Source organism: Panicum virgatum, chromosome 7K (assembly GCF_016808335.1).
Source record: "Panicum virgatum strain AP13 chromosome 7K, P.virgatum_v5, whole genome shotgun sequence".
Taxonomy (NCBI): Eukaryota; Viridiplantae; Streptophyta; class Magnoliopsida; order Poales; family Poaceae; genus Panicum; species Panicum virgatum.
The window spans coordinates 47,687,356-47,712,078 of NC_053142.1; the positions used below are offsets into that span (position 1 = coordinate 47,687,356).

The 24,723-nt window shown below is 48.4% G+C and overlaps 2 protein-coding genes across 2 annotated transcripts; both read left to right on the forward strand.

Annotated features, from left to right (window-relative positions):
• The first annotated feature begins 5,656 nt into the window (after positions 1 to 5,656).
• On the forward strand, positions 5,657 to 6,987 carry LOC120641811. Its single transcript, XM_039918062.1, has 2 exons — positions 5,657 to 5,823; positions 6,160 to 6,987. The coding sequence occupies exon 2, from the start codon at positions 6,180 to 6,182 to the stop codon at positions 6,618 to 6,620; it is 441 nt and encodes a 146-aa protein (XP_039773996.1). The 5' UTR covers positions 5,657 to 5,823; positions 6,160 to 6,179; the 3' UTR covers positions 6,621 to 6,987.
• Positions 6,988 to 20,139: 13,152 nt separating this feature from the next.
• LOC120641814 (BAG family molecular chaperone regulator 1-like) lies at positions 20,140 to 24,701 on the forward strand. Its single transcript, XM_039918072.1, has 4 exons — positions 20,140 to 20,693; positions 22,536 to 22,792; positions 23,383 to 23,529; positions 24,293 to 24,701. The coding sequence occupies exons 1-4, from the start codon at positions 20,435 to 20,437 to the stop codon at positions 24,428 to 24,430; spliced, it is 801 nt and encodes a 266-aa protein (XP_039774006.1). The 5' UTR covers positions 20,140 to 20,434; the 3' UTR covers positions 24,431 to 24,701.
• Positions 24,702 to 24,723: the final 22 nt, after the last annotated feature.

Sequence of the window (24,723 nt, forward strand, 5' to 3'; positions counted from 1 at the left end):
GCGGATGGACGGATTGGTTTCTTGGAGAGCACAAGAGAGACAAAAGCGCAGCCAGAAAGAGGAGGGAAAACGCGAGGGAAAAAAAATGGTAGAGCAACTGGTGCGGAGCAAGCGCCACTGGAGCACTGCACTCCCCTGTCTCCTCAGTCCTCACCCGTGCTCGCTCGCTGACGTGCGCGCGAGGAGCAGTGTCCTGTGTGATGATGTCGATTTTTGGTCAAGTAGTATCATGCAGCTGTTGTGATGCGATGCGTTTAACAAACGATTTCGCAAAGCCAACCCAAGTGCTTTGGTTAGTTCAGAGTTTTCCTTTTTTGAAGCAAATGATTAGTTCAGAGTTTTCAGATTTGTAGAAGACTACAACTAGAAGTAGCAGCAAAAATGCAAACAACCACACTGACAGTTACTCCCAACAAAATTTACCGTGAGATGGCTGAAGTAGAAGTAACCATTTCGAGAGCTATGTTTTCTGCAGCAATTGTCTCATGGCATCCAAAGCAGAGTTCGGATTGTGAGAAGTCCAACAATTGTGCACTGATGAAAATGCTAGATAGTTTTTCTCATCCTCCCTACAGCTCCTACTCCGCTTTCTGCTCAGTGGGCCCTCTCTGGTTCAGCTAAACTGTTAGCTCCCTTTTCCTATCCTGAAAAGTGGGGATCGCTGCACACTTGGAGAGAGCGGTGGTTTCATGGTTTGAGAGAGGGGAAGTGAGCCAGAATCCAATTACATTCCATTGGGTGGGATGGTGGTGGTGGGTCACATGGATGGAGAGTGCAGCAACACATGGCCCTGTTCCTTCCTCCTCTCGTACCGTGCCTCCCACGCGGATGCAGATGATGATACCTCTCTTGCTCCTCGTCATGTTCACATGAACGGCAAGGCAGATCACATCACTGGCCTGTGATCGCCATTACAGGATTCCCCCCACGCTGCTTCACTTTCCTTAGTTGCACGGCAGAGAAGTTACAGTACCGATCAATTCGTTGCATCGACATGCTGGACGTTGGCATCTTACTGTTACTAATTGGAGGCTCCTTTTGAAGTCTTCAAGTGATACCACCTAGAATTCTATGTGGACAGTCTAAAAAAATAGAGAAATTCTACAAATTCTCACAAAAATTCAGAAACATCTAGCCATCAATTCGGCAACTCTAATTATAATAGCCATTAGATCTATTATCTGTTTCTAATAAATTACCCACATTTGCCATTATGAAAATAAACTAAGTAACCCTTACACATGTATCTAAATTACCCACCTCTGCCATTACAAAAATAATATAAAGTAACCCCCTAATCTTCATGTAAATTACCCACTTATGTCATTATAAAATAATATATAATAACCCCCTAAATTTTCGTATATATTATCCAGTGATATCATTATAAAAAATTAAAATAAACCCCAAATTTGAATCAATATTATATTATTATAATAAAATCTTAAAGTTCATCAATACAAAATTCTAAATTACTATTTTTATCATCATTAGTACATTATCAATGTTATTATTTATATAAAAATACTAACCATAATATGTGTGTCACCATATATTCATATATAAGAGAAGAGATAAGAATACCAATTTTCATATTGTTCATATAGCTCAAACAAAGTGTTCAATTAAATACATATGAAACATATATGGAGGTATGATGCAAAGTGAGAAAAAAATTGTTAGTAACTAAACCTATCACATTTATTACAATTACATAATAATAAATATATTATCTTTATAATATTGGATTATTATAATATTTAATTGGTTAAAAAGAACGAGAGATAGATAATTATTAGATATCTCTAACTAGCACGCACGAGTTGACAGACTAGTGTCACTAATTGATACCGATGTTCAGAAGCATAGTCAGGCAGAGTCTGATCGCGAAGGCAGTGACAATTGTTGACCGACACTTCATAGTTACAGTTAAATAATACGTCACAGAAAAGAAAGCACGACGTCGAGAATCGAGATTCTAAGCGCCGACGCGTAGGGAACAAGATTTGCCAACCTCTCACATCAACGCTGCACTTTCATCTCCAACGAAAGGCAATAGCTGCATGGATTGTTTTTTTTTCTTTTCAAGTGGAACTCAGCCCTGATTTGACCCATGAGAAGAAAATAAACAGGCACACCAATCACAATCCGAGCCCGGCTTCCTCATCAGATCATGATCCCGCCGTTCAAATGATCACAGTCCTGTAAACGAGCAACGGAAAAGGATATCTGAGAGTCAATTCGGGAAGGAAGCATCGAGGAAGCTTCTTGGGCGAGAACAATGCAAAACTCCCCTGCCCTGAAAATCCCCAGTTCCTGATAAAAACCAGCGGCATGTGGCAACTGCATGGCCTGTCAGATGCAAGCATTTGTTTATCACACAAACAATGGAGGTGTAGGGCGCTGAATTGTTTTATGGCTGTGTTTCTGCTAAAATAATAGCAATAATTCAGACAAAGCATAAGTTGACAGGCATTGAAAATTGGTGCGTCCTGACAGCTCCAATGATTCATGCCCTGTTTAGTTGTCTTCAAAATTTCAAAACTTTACAAGATTTTCCATCACATCAAATATTTCAACGCATGCATAAAATATTAAATATAGCTAAATAAAATAACTAATTATACAGTTTGTCTATAATTTGCGAAACGAATCTTTTGAGCCTAATTAACCCATGACAGAATAATAATTACCAAATACAAACGAAAGTTTACACCCAAAAGTTTACACATCTAAACAAAGCCTCAGAACGTTGGGTTGGATTGCAGCCCGGAGAGGCAGAGATTACTGTCAACAGTCCACCCATCACAGGGACTGCTAGAGGGTAGTCTCACTGTCTCAGCATTCATCACCACGAAAAAACAAAACAAAAGGCAGCAACCGATTCGTTTTGAGGCATTGACAAAGCTCTGAAAATCTACGGCACCTAAGCAAACACTAGTATTTTCATGTATCATTCGTGTACCAAAACCACGTTTAGCGAAAACTAAATTCCTGGACCGCCAGGAGAACAGAGCATGCATAAAAGTTAAATTGCATCAGCATGCAGAAGGTGGTGGTCGCCCTCGGTCGGGGATCTCCAGTTTCCACCGCCAGCGCGGAAGCCGCCGCCCGCTGGTCCTTGCGTCCTCGTCAGGACACGGTGCTCGTCGCCGGCACCGGCGCACCGCCGTGGTCACTCGCGCTGGCCGTGCCCTTCTTCGCGGGCGCCGTGGCCTCACCGGCGCGCTGCTCAGCTGCACGGCCACAATGCTGCTGCTGCCGTCAGGAGTCAGGACCAGGGAAAAGGTCGCCGCCTCGGCGGGCCGTCCGAGAAGGGCGTGGCTGGAGACGGCGGCCTGCGCAGTGCGCACGGGCGGCGCGGCCTGGAGACGTTTTGTGGGCTGGGCTTTCTGAGAGACTTTCCTTTTCTTTTCAGGAGTTAAATGTACAATGGGTTGGGCTGTTAACGCAACGATCCGCTAGCTTCTTTTTGCTGGGCCGACATAGTCTGAATTCTTCGATCAAATTGGGCTTATGGGCTTCTCCAAGGCTGCAAATTCGCAATTCTCAAGATCCGCTGGCACACCAGGGCAAAAAAAAAAAGGAGGTTCAGCGCCATCGTCACTGGCTTCAGATCACTGGCCGGTAGTCGTAGTGGCTTTTTGGTTGGGCGTGGTGCTGCTAATTCCTCTTGAGGAGGCCAAACTTTAGCCAGCACATTTCGTTCCCCAAAAGCTTCTTATTAAGGTGACAGACAGGCCGCATCTCTGAAAAATCACACTTGGCGCGGTAGATTCCAGCTACGAGTTTCCCATGCTGGTGACTGTTTTACCGAATTACCCATGGTTATTACTGCATGCAAGGGGAGAGGGCGGCAAAAAGCAGAGAGGCAACTGAAAAAAAAAGGAGCAGCAACGGCAACTAGTTGCAACCAAAAGAGGCTCGACACCATGTACTCAACACCAAGTACAAGCTTACAGCTACAGCACGTGTGTTTCATCTCGCACTAGACAAGTGAAACTCTGACAGCAAATTAATCCAACCATGCACAACGCATCAAAAGCACTGTCACCGCTGAACAGCACGCTGGGACAGAGGTGCCCCCAGCTACCAGCCTACCACACCGCACCCATTTAACGTCACCTCGCAAGAAGCCAGATTCCCGTACAGACAGGTGTTGTCCCGTCATCAAAAGATAATGCACGGCCGAAGGTCCGTGGTGAAACTCTGTCGGGCTACGGTCCGGCGGGTAGATCAGATTCCGCTGGAGTTCACGCGGCATGGTCAAGAAAAATCTTCGAGGTTAGTTCCATCAGAGAAGAGTTTGTTCTATTAGACTGATGAACAGGCAGTAGATTTCGACCGTCTCTGAAGAATCTCTGAAGATAGCAGGAGCCATGGCCGTTCAGTCATCGGAGCATCCGGCTACACTTACCAGCTGCCACAATCTCTGTCCTGATCCATATGATGATATGGTGGTAACCTTTATGGATTTATGGGGTTAGGTAGCAGGAGCAGCGTCCAAAAGCTGCCAACTAATATAATCGTCTGGGTCTGGCCCGTGCCAGGCCGCCGTTCTGTGTCATCTCTTCTCTCCTACGCACTGGACCAGCAGACACCAGACCTACCCTGGTCTCTGGTTTACAAGATTCCTTGCCTGTTCATGTAGATCCAATATGCAGATGAAAGTTGTTAGCTGCAGAGACACTCGCACTTTAGTAGTAGACTGTAGACTTTCGCTAGCTCACTACTGTCCTGAGTATAGGAGCAGATGACCACTTGTCCATTTTCCATTTCCATGCATCGTAAACCCCAACAAGGTCTTGACTGGCTAATCGTCAGTAGTCAGTCAGTAAAACGATTCTGATGGGTGCATAGGCCGCTGCAGGCTACGACGACGAAGAGGTATCTGCTGCTGAAGCTTAATCCAACGGCAACAACCGATGTAGCACTGGTGCCCTGTGCGTCGGTGTGGATCTCGTCGCCGTCTCACCGGCCGGGAACGGGAAGGCGTGGAGTGACGGGAGTTCCGTCCGTGATTGGACGGGCGAACGCCAAGAAAGCCGTGACTGCCCGGCAGGAGCAAGCAGGCGACGCATGAGCTAATAATCGAGTTAACGCTCTCGTGGCCTCATTAAGCGAGAATCTAGGCCCTAGGGAGGGAGACAAGATTAATGGCTTCCCTTCCCGTGCACGCCGCCGTCGTCGTCTCCGCCGGAGCGGTGGCTTGCTTGTCCGTGAATCCCGGCATCTCGATCGCATTAGCGATGAATGGAGAGGAGGTGGTGGCAGCTCGAACGAGACCGAGGCCAGTACGGCTGCAGAATCTCAACACGGGTGGCGTATGTGGTAATAGTAGATCGAAGCAAGCCGACAGAGGTTGGTAATGGCTCACATGATCACCTAACATGGGCCCCTCTCTCTCTCTCTCTCTCTCTCTCTCTCTCTCTCTCTCTCTCTCTCTCTCTCTCTCTCTCTCTCACACACACACACACAGAGAGTCCCGAGTCCCAACCGTGGTCATTCTAGCTTTGTTCTCACTCCAGAGTCCAGACTCCAGCACGAGAAAAAAGAGTGAGCCCTACATACAGAGCAGCAGGCAGACAGATCCTCACCATTTTCTCACTCTCACGCACAACGCATCCCCCCCCCCCTACACCCCACCCAAAAAAAACGCATACTCTTTTGGTTAAGAGATAGAGAGTGAGAGAGGGGGTTACTTACCAGGGATCGGAGTGTGTATAAAAGGCCCTACTAGGTCTGAACCTTCAAGTGCCGCCCCTGTGCTCCTCACTAGTCCTTTCTCCATCACGAGCGTTAGGCTTCCCCTCAGCTGCAAAGGTACGTCGTGTTACTGAAAGAAAGCAACCTTTTTCGTCTGCGCTCTAGCTTTGTGGAATTTGGGAATTGCGACTGGACATGTTTGTTTGTAGCTTCAGGAGCGTACTCAGATCCATATCCATCGGTGTGGGACCTCGATATCTCGATTACAAAATTAGTGGGTCCAATTCTCGCCCCTACAATTCGTTGAAGCAACTGATGAAATCTATCTGCATTTCTTGAAATATGCATGGAAATTGGAGGCTCTGCATCTTGATGAAAGGGGGAAAGAATGTAGTCGTGCCGCAATTTACTAATTGGGCTGTTTTTCTAACGCTTGTTTGGCAACGACGACAGCTCGACGACTGGAAGCAGCAATGGCGTCCACGAGGCCGCTGCTCGTCGCGCTCTGCGTGCTGGCGCTGTTCGCCGTGAGGTCCGAGTCCCACGGCCTGGAGGACTTCACCGGCGGGAGCGCCGAGGCGACGCCGGCGATGCAGACCTTCTTCAAGCCCGAGGCCGCGGCGCTCCCGGAGGCCCTGGACGGCTCCATGCCCGCGGCCAGCAGCATGGCCGCCAAGCCGGAGGCCTCGGCGATCCCGACCACCACCGCGACGGGCGCGGCCGCAACCACCGGCGCCGCCGCCACTACCGCGGCGCCCGCCCCGGCGCGCAGGTCCGTGTCCGTGGCCGCTGGCGTGGCCTGCGGCGTCGCGGCCGTGGCCGTGGTCGGCATCGCGGCCGCCGTGGCGTACGTGGTGCGCGGCCGGCGCGGCGCGCGGCGCGGCACGGAGGTCCAGCTCGGCTCCTCCCCGTGAGCGGCCGCCTAGCTAGCTAGCTAGCGGGACCCACGTCACCCACCCACCAGGCCTCTTGTTATGATAGGCCATCATTATTAGCTGGTCACGAGCGTCAATTTAGCTTTGCTTTTGTACTATTGATTGATGAGGATATGGTTTGGTTTTGGGGTTAGTAGTTTGCTTCATCCGGTCATGCCGGTGGCTATCGTCGGTGAAGGATGATCACAGGCTTCAGGCCAGCCAGCAGCGGTGCATTGTAACATAAATAATGCTGGTGGTAGCGTGATGTGTGGTGTCGTGTGTTCAGACCTTTGTTATATATTGCTGCATCAGGATTTCAGGATACTACGTTTGCTGAAAGAATAATGTTGCCGTGTTTAGGATTTGTTGAGGCACTCCGGACTCCTGAACTCTGTACCTTCCTATGATCGAGTTGCTGTGTCGTGCGAACCTACCAGGTGACTTGATGACTGCAGGTGGTACTACCTGCTGCCAGGCTGCCCGTGCTGTCCGGACGTGTGGGAACGGGACAACGCGGTGGCGCCTGCCGTCGCGATCTCGCCAATGGACCATGCACGGCAGTGTCAGTGTGGCGGCGTAGTGCGTTGCGTGCAGGCGGCGATCCAGCTTTCCCGTGGAACATGGCGGCGCGCGCGTGCCGCCGCTGTGGGCGCCGCTTCTCCCGCGCCAGCGAAACCGACGGCACGGCAGACAGGGGGCTCGCGGATCGAGCTGTAGATCCGTGATGATCCCGGCGTGCATCCTCCGGCGACGTGGTGATCCCGGCGTTGTTCTCACCTCCCCAGGGCCAGACCCCCCCGGAGGCGAGGGCAGCTGGTGGGTGGCGCTCCGCTCCACCTCCACAGGCGCGTGCTTGCATAGTGTACTGTCCGCTGGCCCAGGTGGTGTTGTTTACCACCACCGCCAGTCGCTCGTGCGGTGTCGGTGGTCCGCCGCCGGGTATGAACGGGCCAGAATTAACCGAGAGCCCTGAAAGCGGGAAGTCGAATTAGAACGCAAATGTTAAAAAATATTAAATCATCACACAATGTCCAATAATTATTTTTTATTTCAAAATATTTTTATATTGCTGAAACAATTGTTATTATTCGAACAACAAAAAAATGTTCTGAATTTTTTTTTATCCTAGCAATAACACAAGTGAGCCGATTTATTGGCTCAATTTTAGATTAAAACGCAGAATTCTGGAGAGGTAGGAATGAGTGTGACGGGTCCACTCACGATCACACACATGCACACTGCAATAGTTAGGGCGTGTGATTAACCACCGTTGGAGATGTACTAGAAGGCCAGAAGGGATGATGGATGATGCGACGCCACCTAACTCTCTACAAACCCGTCCGGCCCAATAATATAGTATGGGCTCATCGATCCCCCTTTTCCTCCACCTCTCTCGAGGTCGAGGCCCGCCCCGTCTGTTCACGCTAAACGCCTAGTCCAATAAAGACCCAATCACAAGTAGCCCAGTAACGCGACCGGCGGTCAGACCCATCGGAGTGCAGCGCCCCTATGCTATGCCGTCGGCGGACACTCTACGTGCCAAGCCATGTTTGGTTTGGGATGGAAAAAATTTTGTGAATTTTTTTTTACTTTTGACTATTAATTTAGGATCCCTGGTAAATTCGCGAGACCAATCTAATGAGTCCTCTGACCGCACGATTATAGAATGGTTACTATAGTACCACTGTAGCAAATTGTGGATTAATTATCGTCACTAGATTCGTCACGAAAAGTTACACTCATCCCTGAATTTTTTTGCAAATAGACTTTATTTAGTACTTCATGCGGATATTTATCTTTTCGTGTAATTTTAACGTGACTTATAACCAAACAAGACCTAACATGACCAATGACTAACCTATCAGCTCCTCTTCTAGAACAGGGAGGATCTGCATGCACCTTCACCCCCGGAAGGTGAATCTACCTCGGTTCCGGCGCTTTGGCGCCCACGTGGGCCTGGGCTCCGTGTGACCGTCTCCAGCCGACAATTATGGGTGTGTTTGGTTGTTGGACCAGAGCTAGCCTGGCTAGCAAACTAAACAGCTCAAGTCAGGGTTAACAGATCCAATAGATCATGTTTGGTTGCATGACTTACCGTGGCCTGGACTGTGTGCTACTGTGTTTGGTTGGCTGGCTATAGTAATACTATAACCGTGGGCTAGATATGAGGTGAAGTTACCCCGCCACCGGATGCAACTCTCCTAGAAACTAATTTCTTTTTCTGCATCTCAAGCTTGCTGAGCTTGTCCGATCTGCATGTAATCGTCTTAAATCAACATAAAGGAAGAAATAATCGCTGCATCTTAAATCAGACTAGATCTCACTCGCCACCGATCGATAAAAATTGAAAAAAAAAGAATACAAATAGAAGGATTGATGCGACACCGGGAATCCTCCGCCCCCAATTGCGCTCTCGAGGAGCAACAGTTGGTTCGCATCCCTCGAGAAATGGCATGTCCTCCACCAATCAAAAAATCGATGCAAAAATCTCAGTACACGAGTAAAAAATCTGAGCACACGAGGTGAGGAGAATAAAGACCGGACTGGATTGGGATTGGGATTGGATGCAAGCTCACCCCTGCGCATAGAAGGGCGGATTGCCGCGATGAGCAAACGATGATGTGAGGGGGGCGATGGCTTGTGGCGAATGGGATACGGCCGCGGCCGCAGCCCGGAGGGCGCTAAAGCGTGCAAGCGGGGGAGGCGCGGAGCTGCCCGGCGTGGGAGCGAGAGGGAGCAGGCCCGTCCTGTGGGTGTGCAGCAGGTTCGACCGAACAGGGCCCCCAATTTCAAGGGGTCCCAAATTCTCAGGCAACAGCTCATTAGACCTATTAGAATTAGGCAATCAGCACATGTTTTCTTGTTGCTAGTGCTCGATTTGCCTTTCCTGTGGCCGCAGCGCACGTCTCGCCTTCGATCACGCAGCTCACACATCGTCGCGATTAGGGCCGGCCGCCGGCGGCTCCGCAGCGCAGGCCGTAGGGTAATAGCCTAATAGGGCATCGCCGCGACGCAACGACGGCACACCATCTCGACGACTTGACTGGCTGACTCCACAGTCCGCACGCCTGCAGGCTCTACCTCTACGTGTTGATTGCCTGAACCTGAACTTCAACAACCGTAAGTCACTACTACTTGCTGGTTACTGCTACTAATGCTAGTCTTCCACAACCACAAGTCATTATACTCCTTTTGTTTAATGGATAAATGATGATTATGATTTATGAATGAATCGATAATTGATTGATGTTTTGTATATGTGTGCATCAGTTGATCTAGGTGTTTATTGTCTCAAGATCAAATCATGTCTTCTGCAAATCGGTCTAGAAAATATGATTCGGGTTCTCAAAAGGTAAAAGAAAGCAAAGAATTGAAGATTAAATATGTATGACTTGTTTCCTGATGCTATTTCATATTATAATGTACACGTTAATTTTATGTTATATTTTTGCTAGTCAAGTAAGTAGGCCCCACTCTAGACATTTGTACAGGGCCTCCATTTTTGTCGAGACGGCCCTGGAGGGAGGCACGCGGCCGAGCGGAGGGAGGAGGAGCTGCCCAGCGGAGGGACGCGGAGGGTCCGAGCTCCACCACCGCGTGCGGGAAGCCGGGAACGCCGAGCCGCTCGGCGTTCGCGCGGGCGCTCCACTGGCCACGTGCGGGGGACTCGCCGCAGTGTCCTTGCAGGTGCTCGTCTGACTGCGCACGCGGGAGCCGGTGAGCTCCGCCGCCGCATCCGCACTGATGATTGGTGAGCTTCTCCAGAGCAGGGTTCACCAAACCGGTGGGAGGTCCGGCCCGGTACCAAACTGGCTCAAATTTAAAATTCAAATTTAAATTTAAAAAAATAAAAAATTCCTAAAAATACTTCAAGGTGTGATGAATCTAATGGTGTCAAATTTTCTCAAAAATTCATTCATTTAGTATAGTTTGCGGGGATTTGAAGTTAAACAAAAAAAGCATGCATATAAAAGTATACAAATACAATGTAAAAGTATTACAAAAGAGAGTTGGAGGGTTCATTAGGCTAAAACATGTTACACAAACATTCATTTAGTATACTTTGCGGGCATTTGAATTTAAACCAAAAAAGAAAAGAAAAATAAATTTGACCGGTTATCAATCAAACCGACCGGTATACCGGTACGAACTGTTTGCATAGAGGATTTTAAATTTAAATTTGACTTCGACCGGTTTGAACCGGTTTTCGGCCAAACCGATCCAATATACCGGTACCGGACTCCACCGATTTGGCCGGACCGGTTGGTAATGTAAACCTTGCTCTGGAGGTGAGAATATACAAGTACTTGAACCAGCGAGGCTTGTGCAAGCCTGGCTTGCTGGAAACGCTAGCGACCCGCGTTTCCAGCAAGCCAGGTTCCGGCCCTCTCTCGCATTGCTGGAGCCTGGCTTAAAAGCTAGTACAGGGAACTAAACGTCTGAAACCTGCATACCGCTAGCCTGTCCAGCCTTTAGCCAGGCAACCAAACAGCCCCTGTTAGGACTAGGACGCTGCAGACTACCTCTCTCTCGCTCCGATCCCTCCCTCCGCTCGTAACAAAGCCTGCACGTTCCCCTGATAGCGAACTGTTTGTTGTTTGCGCCTTCCCATCAGCTGCTCTTATCTCGTGACGTACATTAGCATAACATAAATATTGTTTTTTGGCATTGCAATGATAAAGGGTCTGGTATTTGGATGGATTAAACTTGAGTGGGGCGCGCGCATGTTGGAGGCGCGGCCCCCTCTGTGTGGCGCGTCCCAGGCCGCCACGGTGGCACCGGTGGGCCTCTCTGTTGGCCTTACCTAGTGGGGGAAAAAATTAGCACTCGTATCTTATGCTATTTTTTTTAATTTTTTGGCTAAAGTTTAGTGCATCTCACTATCACTTCTTTTTATATGAGCAAATGCTAAAATTTAACATTTTCATATACTATTAGCATTTGGATCCAAACACTCTTAAAATCTTATATATGTATATATCATCTATATGTCCCTCTCGCGACGACGACGATGACGACTATAATTGCGCATCCGTGTCGCTCCCCCAAGCTCTCAGCTTGTCGCCGCCCATATATTGTGGTGTGTGATACGCCCCAGTTAGTGACCCTAGCTAGTGGCTCATGGAAGCTAGTAACTCGGTTTGCTGCATGCCCTACAACAAAGGCTAATGGATGCAGCTCGACCCATCATCGAGGCCAGCCACACAAACGCTCACTCTGATGATCAGGGAGGAGCTAGACTCGTGAGGCTCTCTCGGTCTCGGCCGATGATAAGATCGATGATGTACATGTGACACTGGATCACTGATGATCCCTAGCGCGGATAAAGCTGAGCGATCGATACAGATCCAGCCCAGCTTTAATCACCACGAGAAATGTCCGGTCCATTTGCTATGTGCCACTATCGAACCTTCTTCTCTGTGCACCAACCAATAAGGCAATAAGTCCGGCCGACAGGACGGTGGTTTTCCATTCCATCATGGATGGATATGGTTAGTTCTGATTCAAGAGATGCCTGCCAGGGCCGGCACCATACCTAAAACGCACTGCAGGAAAAAGGGCCATTAGTACCGGGCGCATGGCGCCTTTAGTACCGGCTGCCGCACACGGTACTAAATGTACCATTCTTTAGAAAAAATACATCCGGATAAATGCGTGTACGTCGGGGTTTAAACTTGTGACTTGTGGCTTCGCGCGTAGTCTCCTTTACCATAACATCCACACAATCCATGTGAGTGCATGGAAGATGTTATTCTTTTAAAGTAACCTAGGTGAACCATTTAGTACCGGGCCATAACACCATCTGGTACTAAATGCCACCATTTAGTACCGGGTGGTGTTAAAAACCGGTACTAAATAGTTGCGGGCCCTCGGGAGACATTTAGTACCGGGCTATAACACCAACCGGTACTAAATGGTGGCATTTAGTACCGGGTGGAGATATGACCGGTACTAAATGGCTCCGGGGGGCACTGTGTTGTAGAACCGGTACTAAATTGACATTAATACCGGCTTTAAAGTGAAACGAACATGGCACCATTTATGACATTTTCGAGTGATTTTGGTGATCGAATGACAACACAACACTTGGACTAATATGATTGTTAAGATGACCATTCTCAGACTTTTAGGTTCAAGTGATGACAAAGAGAAAGAGAAGGGCCGAATGGCTGCCCCTACGGGGGTTCCTTCAGCACCGGTTGAACCGGTGATGCATCGGAGCAAAGCACCGGTGTAATGACGTCAGCAGAAGAAAAGAAGGCGTTGAGTGCTGTGAGTGACCGGTTTAACCGACGGTCAAGCATCGGTTCAACCGGTGGTCACTGTGTCATCTGTCAGGAATTCAACGGCTACTTCGGGCATAGAGTGACCGGATGAACCGACGCTACCCCAGGTAGAGGCATCGGTTCATCCGATGATACGCAGTTTTCTGCTGACCGTTGGAGCAACGACTACAAGACTTGGTGGCCTATATATACGCCTCACCCCGGCCATTTGAAGATTGCTGGAGTCCAAGGAAGTCACATACACACCCAAGAACCACTCCAAGCCATCCAAGAGCTTAGTGTTCATATCCTTAGCCCTTATCACACTTTGAGAGTATTGTGTAAAGGATTAGCTCTTAGTGAGTGAGATTGCAAGGCCTTGAGCCTTTGTGCTGTGGTTTATTAGCGAACCAAAACAAGAGCTTGGTGCGCCGGCATCTTGGAGTGTGAAGCTCGCCGGCAACGTCATCGACCCTCCGACTTGGTGTGGAGCGGCGACGACATCTTTGTGCGGGGGACGTGGAGACCCCCATCCTTTGTGGAGAAGCTCCTTAGTGGAACCCGGGGCCAAGGTGACCGTGATTGTGTTCACGGAAGAGACTTGGTGGCCGAGTAGCAATACTCTTAGTGAGTGCTACAACAACGTGGATGTAGGTGTGACTTTGTGACTAACCGAACCACGGGATAAACACCCGCGTCAAGAGTTTGCTATCTCCTATCCCGCTCTTTAAGCTTCCGCATTTCATACTTGGAATTTGTGTGCCTTTAATTTCATAGAATAGTTTCTTGATAGGAAAGGCTATAGATTGCTAAAACTCTTTTGGGATAGGGGTTTCACACTAGAACAACCTAGTTGTACATCTAGATAGCATGTTTTAGTTTAAGTTTTGTACAAACTAGTTGGAGCCATAGATCTAAGTTTTTAGAGTGCCTAATTCAGCCCCTCCCCCTCTTAGACTAGAGCACCCGATCACTTTCAATTGAAGCAACCGGTACTAATCGGAGGTGGACGAATGCCGCTTTTTCTAGTAGTGACGGTTTGGCCCCCAATTCGGTGTGGTTGGAAGAGGTCGGCTGCTGGATGCCTTCTGCCTGGACAAGGGGCACGTACCGCAATAGTACGCTCTCATCCGTTATAAAAGCTTGGCACGGCAGCCGCCTTTCTCAAAGCCATGTCGATCTGTGGTAACGGAACGTACGGCCATGCTGCAATGCCATCTGCTAACCTGATACTAACCCAACAACTTGTGTGCACGGGATTGGATCAGAAAAAAACCTAATTCCATCTGCTGGACTGGACCACGGCCGGCCGGTGATTGATCTACTCCCATGCACACAAACATGCCGCACTAAACTAGCGCGACGACTCAGTGCGGCACCGATCTGATATCACCTCCAACCGCAGCTGACGACGACGGGCTATGATGGCTCGAGCGGCCGTTTCCGTCGGGTCGATCACCCCCCGTTACGATGGTGTTTTGGACTAGTCGTCTCACAGGATCGTCATGAGCACGTGGGGCCCGCCCTCCGGTCACTCGCTACTAGCTAGAGTAGTAGCTCCCAACTGAAACGCACGGAAGAGTCAAACAATCATACGTCCAGGTGCATCGGCATCATCAGTGTCAGCCTCGTCCAACTGCACCGTACGGACACTGTGAAACCGACGATGAGGCTGACAGGATGGTGTTGGTAAGCGAATGGAACGAACGGTGACGCGAAAATACATCTCCCGTTCCTCGTACGTGACCGCACGTTGTTCGTGTCACACCTTTCCCATGCATTCTACCAGAATAGCAGCACTTCTTTCTTGGGGGTTCAGAACTCATCACGCAGAGGTCATTAACACGGCAAATGTACTACCTGCGGCCTTTTTCATCTACTAGCTAGATTGCTGAGACTAGGGATGCAAGTCCCACATTTTCTGGGTCATTGGATCGACTCAAAACTTGATAAAAATAAACTAGAATTGTATGCTACATAATTAGTTTGTGAGAGAAAATAAACTAAAATGACAAATCTAAAAACACCAATGGGTACCCATTTACATCCCGAGCTGAGACAGTCAGCGAGGTGTGGCCTATTCTAGAACGAGCCAAAGAAAGGCGTCATCGCTCATCACCACAACATATACTCTCAAGTCTCGCCGATCCAATCTACTTGTATAATCGTATCAGTTTTCGCAAAAAAAAAGTATAATCGTACCAGTTAAGCTGCTACTAGCTACTAGTACGACATTATTTCCCCGTGGCTAATGATGGTGTCAGCGACATCAACCGGCATGCACCAAGCACAAAGCTAAGGTCTCTCTCTCATTTAATTTGGAGCCGAGGTCGAGCATGATGAGCAGCACTACTTGCTTGGAGATCCTTGCCTGAAAATGGACGCAGGGGAGGACGATTGCCCGTCCGGCCCTGCCATTTATTATGCGCCAGGCAGCCTTTCGCTCCCCCTTTTCGCCCGTACTCGATGGTGCGTGCTGGTGCCGGCCGCCGCCCGGCTCTCTCCTCTCCTACTCCCTCGTCGCCTGCCCAATGCAAGCCACCCAGGTCCCAGGTCGCCAAGCCAAGCCAATGGAGAGAGAGAAATGGGTAGGGGATGATGCGCCCCGCGTGCCCACTCGCGTGGAGATGGAGCGCGGCTGCACGGGGGTGGTTTTCTCGGCTCCGGCCGTGCCGAACGCCGATTCCCGCGGTGCCTCGGTTCTTGTCTTGCCCGCTTGCGGCGCATGGCGCGCTCTGATCTGCTGTGCCTGTGCACGCCATGTGCTGGGGTTTTGGAATCACCGGGCGCGCGAGCGCGCGCTCTCTGTTGCACGGTATGGTGACATTCACTGCGTTCGGCTGGTGGCTCCAGCTCCAGCTCCAGCACTACAGTATTTTCTTCTCACATCGTTCCAGCTCCAGCCTCCAGCCACCAGCCAGTTAACAGTGTTTTTCTCTCACACAACTCCAGCTCCAGCCTCCAGTTCCAGTCTGCCGAACGCAGTGATTGAGGGGACGCGGCCGGGGACGTGGGCCGTGGCACACAATTCGCTGGGACAGGGTGACATGCTACTCCTCCCAGTCTATATCCTCCTTGAGATCAGTGTCACTCTTGGGGCACATGCTCCTGTCCAGGATATGTTGCAGGCCAGCCACACGATTACATGCACATACACGGTGCAAAGACGACTAACTGTACAAGAGTAGTTCTAGTATCAGTGAAGAAACTTCTCAAAATTTTATAGTACTAAAGGAAGTCATCAATATTTCTATAGCACTGAGAATTTATTCAATTTACAAGCTGCTAACAAAGCAGCATGAGTCACAACTCAAAAGTTGGTTCGACAAGGATAAACTTGGTCTTAGAGCATGGACAGTCCTGGTCAACCTACCATGACGCGGGTATTCAACGACAAGCGGGTTAAAAAAGCCAAAGGTTCCTAGACCAAGTGGTCAAGGCTCTCTGGCGGCACCCCACAGGTCCGGGGTTCAAATCTTGGCTAAGATGAACTAGTCTATCAATCCGTGCTGCCGCGAAAAGCTAGTTAAAGATATCTAATAATTATCTATTTCACGCTCTCTTTAACCAATTAAATATTCTAATTCAGTACTGTGAAGATACATATTTATCATTATATAATTGTAATAAAGGTGATAGATTTAGTTACTAATAATTTTTCTCACTTTGCATCATACCTCCATATATGTTTGATATGTATTTAATTGAACACTTTATTTAAGCTACGTGAACAACATGAAAATTGATATTCTCATCTCTTCTCTTATACATGAATATATGGTGAGACACACATTATGGTTAGTATTTTTATATAAATAATAATATTAATAATAATATTAATAATGATAGAAATAGTAATTTAAAATTTTATATTGATGCACTTTAAGATTTTATTGTAATAAAATAATTTTGATTTAGATTGGGGGTTTGTTTTAACTTTTTTATTATGATATCATTGGATAATATATATAAAAATTTTGGGGGTTATTTGGTATTATTTTATAATAGCATAAGTGGGTAATTTACATGAAGATTAAGAGGTTTTTTAGATTTTTTTTATAATGACAGAGGTGAGTAAATAATTTAGATATATGTGTAGGAGTAACTTTAGTCTATTTTTATAATGACAAAGGTAGGTAATTTATTAGAAAACTATAATAGATTCAATGGCTATTATAATTAGAGCTGCCGAATTGATAGCCAGATATTTCTGTTTTTTATCAGAATTTGTAAAAATTTTCTATTTTTTTAGACTGTCCACTTAGAATCCTAGGTGGCTTCACCTGGAGGCTTCAAAAGGAGCCTCCAATTAGTAAAGATTTTGATTCAGATTTGGGGTTTATTTTAACCTTTTATTATAATATATCATTAGATAATATATATGAAAATTTAGGGGGTTATTTTATATTATTTTATAATGGCATAAGTGAGTAATTTATATGAAAATTAGGGGGTTACTTTAGATTATTCTTTATAATGGCAAAGGTGGGTAATTTAGATACATCTCTAGGGGGTTACTTTAGTCTATATTCATAATGGTAAATGTGGGTAATTTATTAGAAAAAGATAACAGATCCAATGGCTATTATGATTAGAGTTGCCGAATTGATGGCTAGATGTTTCTGATTTTTGTGAGAATTTATAGATTTTTTCTATTTTTTAGACTGTCCACCTAGGATCCTAGGTGGCATCGCCTGGAGGCTTCAAAAGGAGCCTCAAATTAGTAATAGTAAGATTTCCATTTGTGGGTTAAAAAACCCTCTCGCTGTGCTTGCCATGAGGCATGGCTCTCTCGGGCATGGGCCAGAGTTCGAAGGGTTTCTTGACCGGATAAGTTTTCTCTTAATGAAAAACGATGGGATCCGTTTCAACCCCCGGTCAAGTTTTTAAGCGGGTAAAAAAAATGCAAGTGACATGAGGCCGCACGACGGGCCACCAAGTTCCCCGCCGCACGCGTCGGGGGCCTAGTCCTCCTCCTTGTCCTCTCCAGGGTTAAAAAAACCAGCCGGAACCGGTCCGGTAACCGCGGTTACCGGTCTAACCGGCCCGGACCGGTTCCGGTTCCGGCCTGTTTCAAACCGGCCCAAATTCAAATTTTAAATTTGAATTTCAAAACATGGAAAAATCCCAAAAAATTCTTAAAAATACTTCAAGTTGCGACGAATCTAATGGTGTCAATTTTTTTCAAATATTCGTTCATTTAGTATACTTTTGCGAGCATTTGAAGTTAAACAAAAAAAACATGCATACAAAAGTATACAAATACAATGTAAAAGTAGTACAAAAGAGGGTTGGAGGGTTCATTTAGACTAAAACATATTATGCAAACATTCATTTAGTATACTTTGCGGGCATTTGAATTTAAACTAGAAAAGAAAAAAATTTGAATTTGGTCAGTTACCGTTCAAACCGACCGGTTACCACTCAAACCGACCGGTAACCGGTCAAACCGGACCGGTAAACCGGTCTAACCGGCCGGTTAGCCGTTCGAAATCGGTATAACTGCGGGTTTTGAATTCAAATTTGAGTTTAACCGGTTTTTACCGTAACCGGTCCAACCGGTCCGGTTAACCGGAACCGGTGGCCGGCGGTTCGGTGGAATCGGTCGGATAAAAAAACCTTGGTCCTGTCACACAACACCAACGCTGTACGGTAACCATCAAGTCGTCGGTACAGTACGCAGGCTCGGCCCGCAGACAGGTGGGCCGCGAAAGCCCCGCTCCGGATCAGGAGATCAGCAGTGCCCGTGCAGCCTGGCGCGGGCCCATCCTGAGCTGTCTCCCGCGGATGGAGCCCACTTGGCGAGCGCCCATTGCCCTGCTGCCTCTTCCCTGCTCTACCTTAGTAGGGCACTTGGGCCTTGTTTGGTTTGGGATGAAAAAGTTTTTATATAAATTTTTTTACCTCTTTGATCACTAATTAGAAATATTAAATAAAGTCTAATTACAAAACAACTTTCATAATTATGGTACTGTAGCATGTGCTGTAGCTAATAAGACTTTTGATGCATGATTAGAGGATGACTAGGGGCGGTTACTGTAGCATCACTGTAGCCAATTATGGTGGAACTTGACTCATTAGATTCGTCTCGAAAATTTACACCCATCCGTGAAAAAGTTTCGCAAATAAACTTTATTTAGTACTCTATGCATGCATTCGTCTTTTTGTGAAAAAATTGGGGTTGTAACCAAACATGGCCTTGATCTCCGTACCAAGCATTCGTCGTGGCCTTTAGTTTGGTGCTTTGGCCGTGTTTGGTTTACATGATGAAGATTTTTTCATAAAAAGATGAATGCGTGTATGAAGTATTAAACGAAGTTTATTTGCGAAACTTTTTCATAGATGGGTGTAACTTTTCGAGATGAATTTAATAAGCAAAGTTTCACCGTAATTGGCTACAATGATGCTATAGTAACCCCGCCTAATCATCCCCAAATCGTACGGTCAAAGGCCTCATTAGCTACAGTAAGTGCTACAGTACCATAGTTTTGGAGATGATTCGGTAATTAGACTTTATTTAGTACCTCTAATTAGTTGTCAAAGCGGCTAAAAGTTTTAATGAAATTTTTTTCACCCGCTAACCAAACATGGCATTTGTTTCTAATCTCCATGCTATAAAATGGTAAGAGAGACAGTCATGTTGCGGCCCCGCATCCTTCGTAAAGAAGTGCCGGAGGAACACATGTGGGAAGGAAAGGACCAAGATGGAGACATGTGTTGATGTTGTATATACTAGTGGAAAAGAGAAGACCAAGAGGTCAATTAATCAGGACTTGAGAATGGCACTGTTGAGAGAGTTTACTCTCTGCAACGGTGAGAGGTCAGAGGTTGGTCGGTCCATAATTCTGAAAAACGCCCATGGACAGCAAAGACACGCACAAAGTAGCTAGAACCTTTCAGTTTTTTGTTTTGCCAGAAAGCTTTGTTTAGTTCCAGTGTTTTTGCCCCCCAAAGATGTCTTCAGTAGAGATAACATCATGAAACAACTTCATGGATCAGTGGTTTCATCATGAGATTAGTACAACGTGAGTTTACATCCCCGAAGGAAAAGGGATGTTGCCCGTTCTTGACCATGAGGAGACGAGAAGCAAAGGTTCTTCTTACCAAAACCAACGCCCCTACCCGCAGACAGGCAAATACGGAAACAGTATCGACGTAGTATCCCCGGACGCCGTAGGGGCAAATCCGTCCGCCCGCCCGCGGCAAAGAAAAGGGTCCATTTGGATACGTGCAGTACGAAACCGGAGAGAGAGAGAGAGAGAGAGAGGCGGAAAACGGGCGGGGAACAATCGAAGAAGCGCGTCCCCCACCCGCGTCGTGCCGTGCCTCCTCTCCCCCGCCGCGGGTCTCCGCCGTCCTCCTCCTCTCTCTTCTCTCTCCCTCTCCCCCACGCCACCACCACCACCCACACTCCACGGCACTGCACCAACCGCGCGCACCCCGCATCAATTGCCTTCCCTCGCTCGCCGCCCGCAGAAGCTTCCTTCCTTCCGTTCCGTGGGATACTATCGGAAGAAGCAGGTGCGCGCGCTCCTCGGTCCACACATGGCGTCGGTGATGCACCGGTCGAGCTCGGACGGCGGGTCGAGCAGCGGGTGGTCGGACGCGGCGGCGGCGGTCGCGGCGGCGGCGGTCGCGGCGGCCGCGGAGGAGCGGGCCGGCTGGGAGGTGCGCCCGAGCGGGATGGTCGTGCAGGCGCGGGAGGACGGCGCGCCGCCGAGGCCGCCGCCGCCGGAGATCAGGGTGCGCGTCAAGTACGGCGGCGCGCGACACGAGGTCCCCGTCTCCCCCATTGCCACGTTCGGTGAGTCTGTGCCTCGTCCTCGTCTCGCATTGGCTTTCGTCAAACCGCTTTCTCCATCTAGAGGAGGAGGAGTAACCGCGCGCGCTTACTAGTTGATGCTCTCCATTAACTTGGTTCGCTGCCGCCGCCGCCGCCGGCGTCGTCGATGCTTTCTGTAGATGAAGACAGAAACTGAAAATTCTTTCGTCTTCTTTTCAGACTTCAGTTTATTTCAGCGCGTGTTTTTTTTTCCTTCCTTTCTTGCTTGGGCGGGTAAAACCGGCAAGGTAGAACCGTTACCCTTTGCTTCCTGGCTAATCGCGGCGATTAATCTAATTACCCTAATCAAGTAGTAGGCCAGAAACCATTTTTTTTCTGTTTGTTCAAACTCTTTACTTTTTGTAAAAGTTGACCTCATGATTGGTTTAAAACTCTTGCTGGTAAAATCGTGGCTTACACGAGATATTTTTATAACAAAAAAAGAATCTGGGATCCCTTGAATTTGAATTGGCTTTTAAAAAACACCATGACCTCCGGCGGCAGCGGCGCCGCGTGGAGGAATTAACGCCGCCGCGATGTTCGGGACAGCGAGCGAGAGACAGAGACATCGCCCCGTTTTCTACTCGTATCATTTCCTTCGTAGATAGAATCTCTCTTCTTATTCAGCCGGAAAGAAACAAGGCGCCGGGAATATCTAGTAGTACATGCCACATGATCTGCTGAAGAATTCGCTTCGTGAATGGGGGAAAATTCCCTGCTCCAAAATCCAAATCCTTCTGTCCTTGGGCGCCGGCTTCGGTGCCCCGCCACGCAGCCCGAGCGATCCGAATCCACCGGTTTTCCTCTCCTGAATCCTGATGAAAATGTGCCTGGAGATCAGTAAATCATTTGATGCTGAGACTTCCAAAAATCCGTGCTTAGGAGCGGTAAAAACAAATTAAGCTGAAGTTATTCAGCGGAGCCGTACTTGGATGATTCCTTCCGTGAAATACCGGCATCAACTGTCTGCTCCAATGCAAGCCTTCAAGGGGATGCAAGCACGGCTACTTAGTCGCGGATCACGAGGCTAATTAATCAATCAGTTTATCTGGTGATCAGTGAGGCTGGGGGCTTGCTTTGCCATCACTTTGCTGGAGGCCGGAGCGGAGCGCTCGTCGGTGACGAGGAGAGGAGGCGCCTTTCCCCCGACAAAGCGACGGGGCGCGGCCAGGGCGGAATGCGGGGAATCCAGGGGCACGATGGTCCCACGTGTACGGGCGGCCCCATCGGACGGTCTGGAGGTGCTCTGGAGACTCGGTTGTCCCGTTGCACCGACACCTGTGGCCGCAAGTGATCGCCACGCTGCTTCGTTCACCGCGTAGACTGTTGTGTCCTGCAGAGGAAGGGGCGCACGTTGTAGGCTTCTAGCATCATCTCTCGTTGAACTCGAACCCATACATGTGCGCTATCCTTTTTTAGATCCTGCAAGTTTTTTCGGGGGACAGTGGAAATGGTCTTGCAAATTTGCAGTGCTTTGTAAAGCGCAACGCCGCAAAAAGCTACAGTGCCTATACTTTTGTGATTTATCAAAAAGAAGTTCCAGTTTTTTTTTTGCAAAATTTTGGCGTCATGAAATGGCAGACCTGGATCTGGTCCCAAACTGCCACTGACAGAATCCATCGTGGGTGTTAACCATCACCTGCAGAGCAAAAGTACCGAGCAAAGCCACCCGCTAGCTTGAAGCCTTGAACATTGATCGCACGCGTTAATATCAGCACCAAAATGTTGGTGATGAGTAGGCAGTAGTTGCAGATCAGGAACAATAAGCTGCATGTACGGCACTGTGCTAACAAATTGCGCCATCCGTATGATTCGTGCGTGCAGGGCAGCTGAAGAAGCTTCTCGCGTCGAGGACGGGGTTGCAGCCGGCGGACCAGCAGCTGACCTACAAGGGCCGTGCGCGGGGCAACACGGAGTACCTGGACGCGTGCGGCGTGAAGAACAAGTCGAAGCTGGTGCTGGCCGAGGACCCCGCCAGCCTTGAGCGCCGGTACATCGAGCGCCAGAAGAACGCCAAGATGGAGAGCGCCAACCGCGCCAGCGGCGCCATCGCGCTCGAGGTCGACAAGCTCGCCGATCAGGTTAGCCTCACCGTTCCTTCTCACCGTTGACCGAAGCTGCTACTTGCCTACTTCTGTCAGTGCCAATGGTGGCACTGATTGATGAAAAACTTCAGGCGATTGAAAATTAGCTGGGCTACTAAAAATAAAAATAATAGGCAGCTTATTTAGAAGTTTACTAGCGTGTATAAAGGAGAGAGAGAGAGAGAGAGAGAGAGAGAGAGAGAGAGAGAGAGAGAGAGGGAGGGAGAAGGCATGCTGTTTTCGGTGGAGTCATGGTGCCAATCCCTGCTGCTTCGGACATGTAAGCATGGGGGTGGGGGGGGGGGGGGTGCATTGAATGGCGAGTTGAGTAATCTGTCCAAGGAATTTGGTGAGCAAATTGATTTTGCATGAATGGATGTCCTGCCGATGTGGTCATGTAGAGCCGAGCAGTGAAATTCCCACATGGTCCCTAGAATAGCTAGCCACCCATTCCAACAGGGACACAACTTGAATCCCTGACAAGGATATGCTCCTGCAGGGTGCCATTATATTGCTCGCTCCTCTGATGACGGTGACGTGATTCTGATAATGCTGATCAGGAGAAATGTTTCCTTTTCTTGTCGTAGGTAACCAGCATCGACAAATCGATCTCCAGAGGGAACAAGGTGGCCGAGGTGCAGATCACGACGCTGATCGAGCTGCTGATGCGGCACGCGGTGAAGCTGGAGAGCATACCTGCAGTCGGGGACTCATCTTCGCAGAGGAACATTCAGGTACACCTACACTCACTGCAGGGATCAGGCTACTGACTAGCATGAGCACCCAGATCCAGACCAGTTTCAGGGCCACCGGCCTATTGGTTACAGTAGCGGTGTAGCATTGGTATCTGAAAATATCTGGCCTGCGAGTGGCCAAGCAGTGCCATGGCAAGCAGTGCAAGTGTTCCATGAGATAGGACTGTTGGTAGCTGTCTGTCACACCTGTCACCGGTTGGTGAGTGAAGCGTCACAGGTTCCATCGGCTTGGTTCTAGAAAACAGTTGGTCCAGGGGCAAGAATTCCACATACAGCCTGCTGCAAATGTGTAATGCCGGTCATGCAGTGCCTCGGCGCCAGCTAACTCTGCTCCTAGGTTGTTCTATGGTGAATTCAGTCTCTAAAGCAGTGACTTTATCATTCCCTTGGATGGCGTTATCAGTCTCTAAAGCAGTGCCTTTATCATTCCCTTGGATGGCCTTTTATAGGTTTACAAAGAGTGTATGGCAAGAAAAGCAAACTGCGACGACAAGAAAGATAGAAGCCGGGGCAGGCGGGGCTTCGTGGGCATGGATGATTAGAGATGTAAAAAGTGCAGAGACTTTGTCATGGTTGTGATGGTGTATTCATGCCACCTCAAAGATTAGGATGGGGAAATTCCTCTACATTTTCTTTTTGTATGAAACCATGGCATACTGGAAAACGATCTCATTCAGCAAGCCTAACACATCACCGTGCGTGAAATAGTGCCTTCTAATTCTGACGGGCGTGTGTTTTGCAGGCGAAGCGGGTGCAGAAGTGCGTGGAGACACTGGACGTGCTCAAGGTCTCCAACGCGCGGCTGCAGGCCGTCGTGGTGACGACGAAATGGGAGACGTTCGAGGCGCCGGCCACCACGCAGTGGGAGCTCTTCGACTGAAAATCGTCGACGATCAGTAAAACGGATACGTGTATACGTGCGTGGCGTTTGTTCTTTTCTTTTCTTTTCTTTTCTTTTCTTTTCGTGCTGTGTTGTCTCAGTTTTGGTGCCCATTCGTTGTGATCGTGGTGAGCCGGTAGGTTAGGATGCTAGGAGAACCAAAACCCCACCATTAACTGTCTGTAATCACACAGCAAATCATTCCTCCCCGCCGGCTGTAGTCGATTGATCGGCCTTAATAAAGAAAAGCTACACCGTTCTTTTTGTATCGAAGAGACTACAGAGTCCATGCC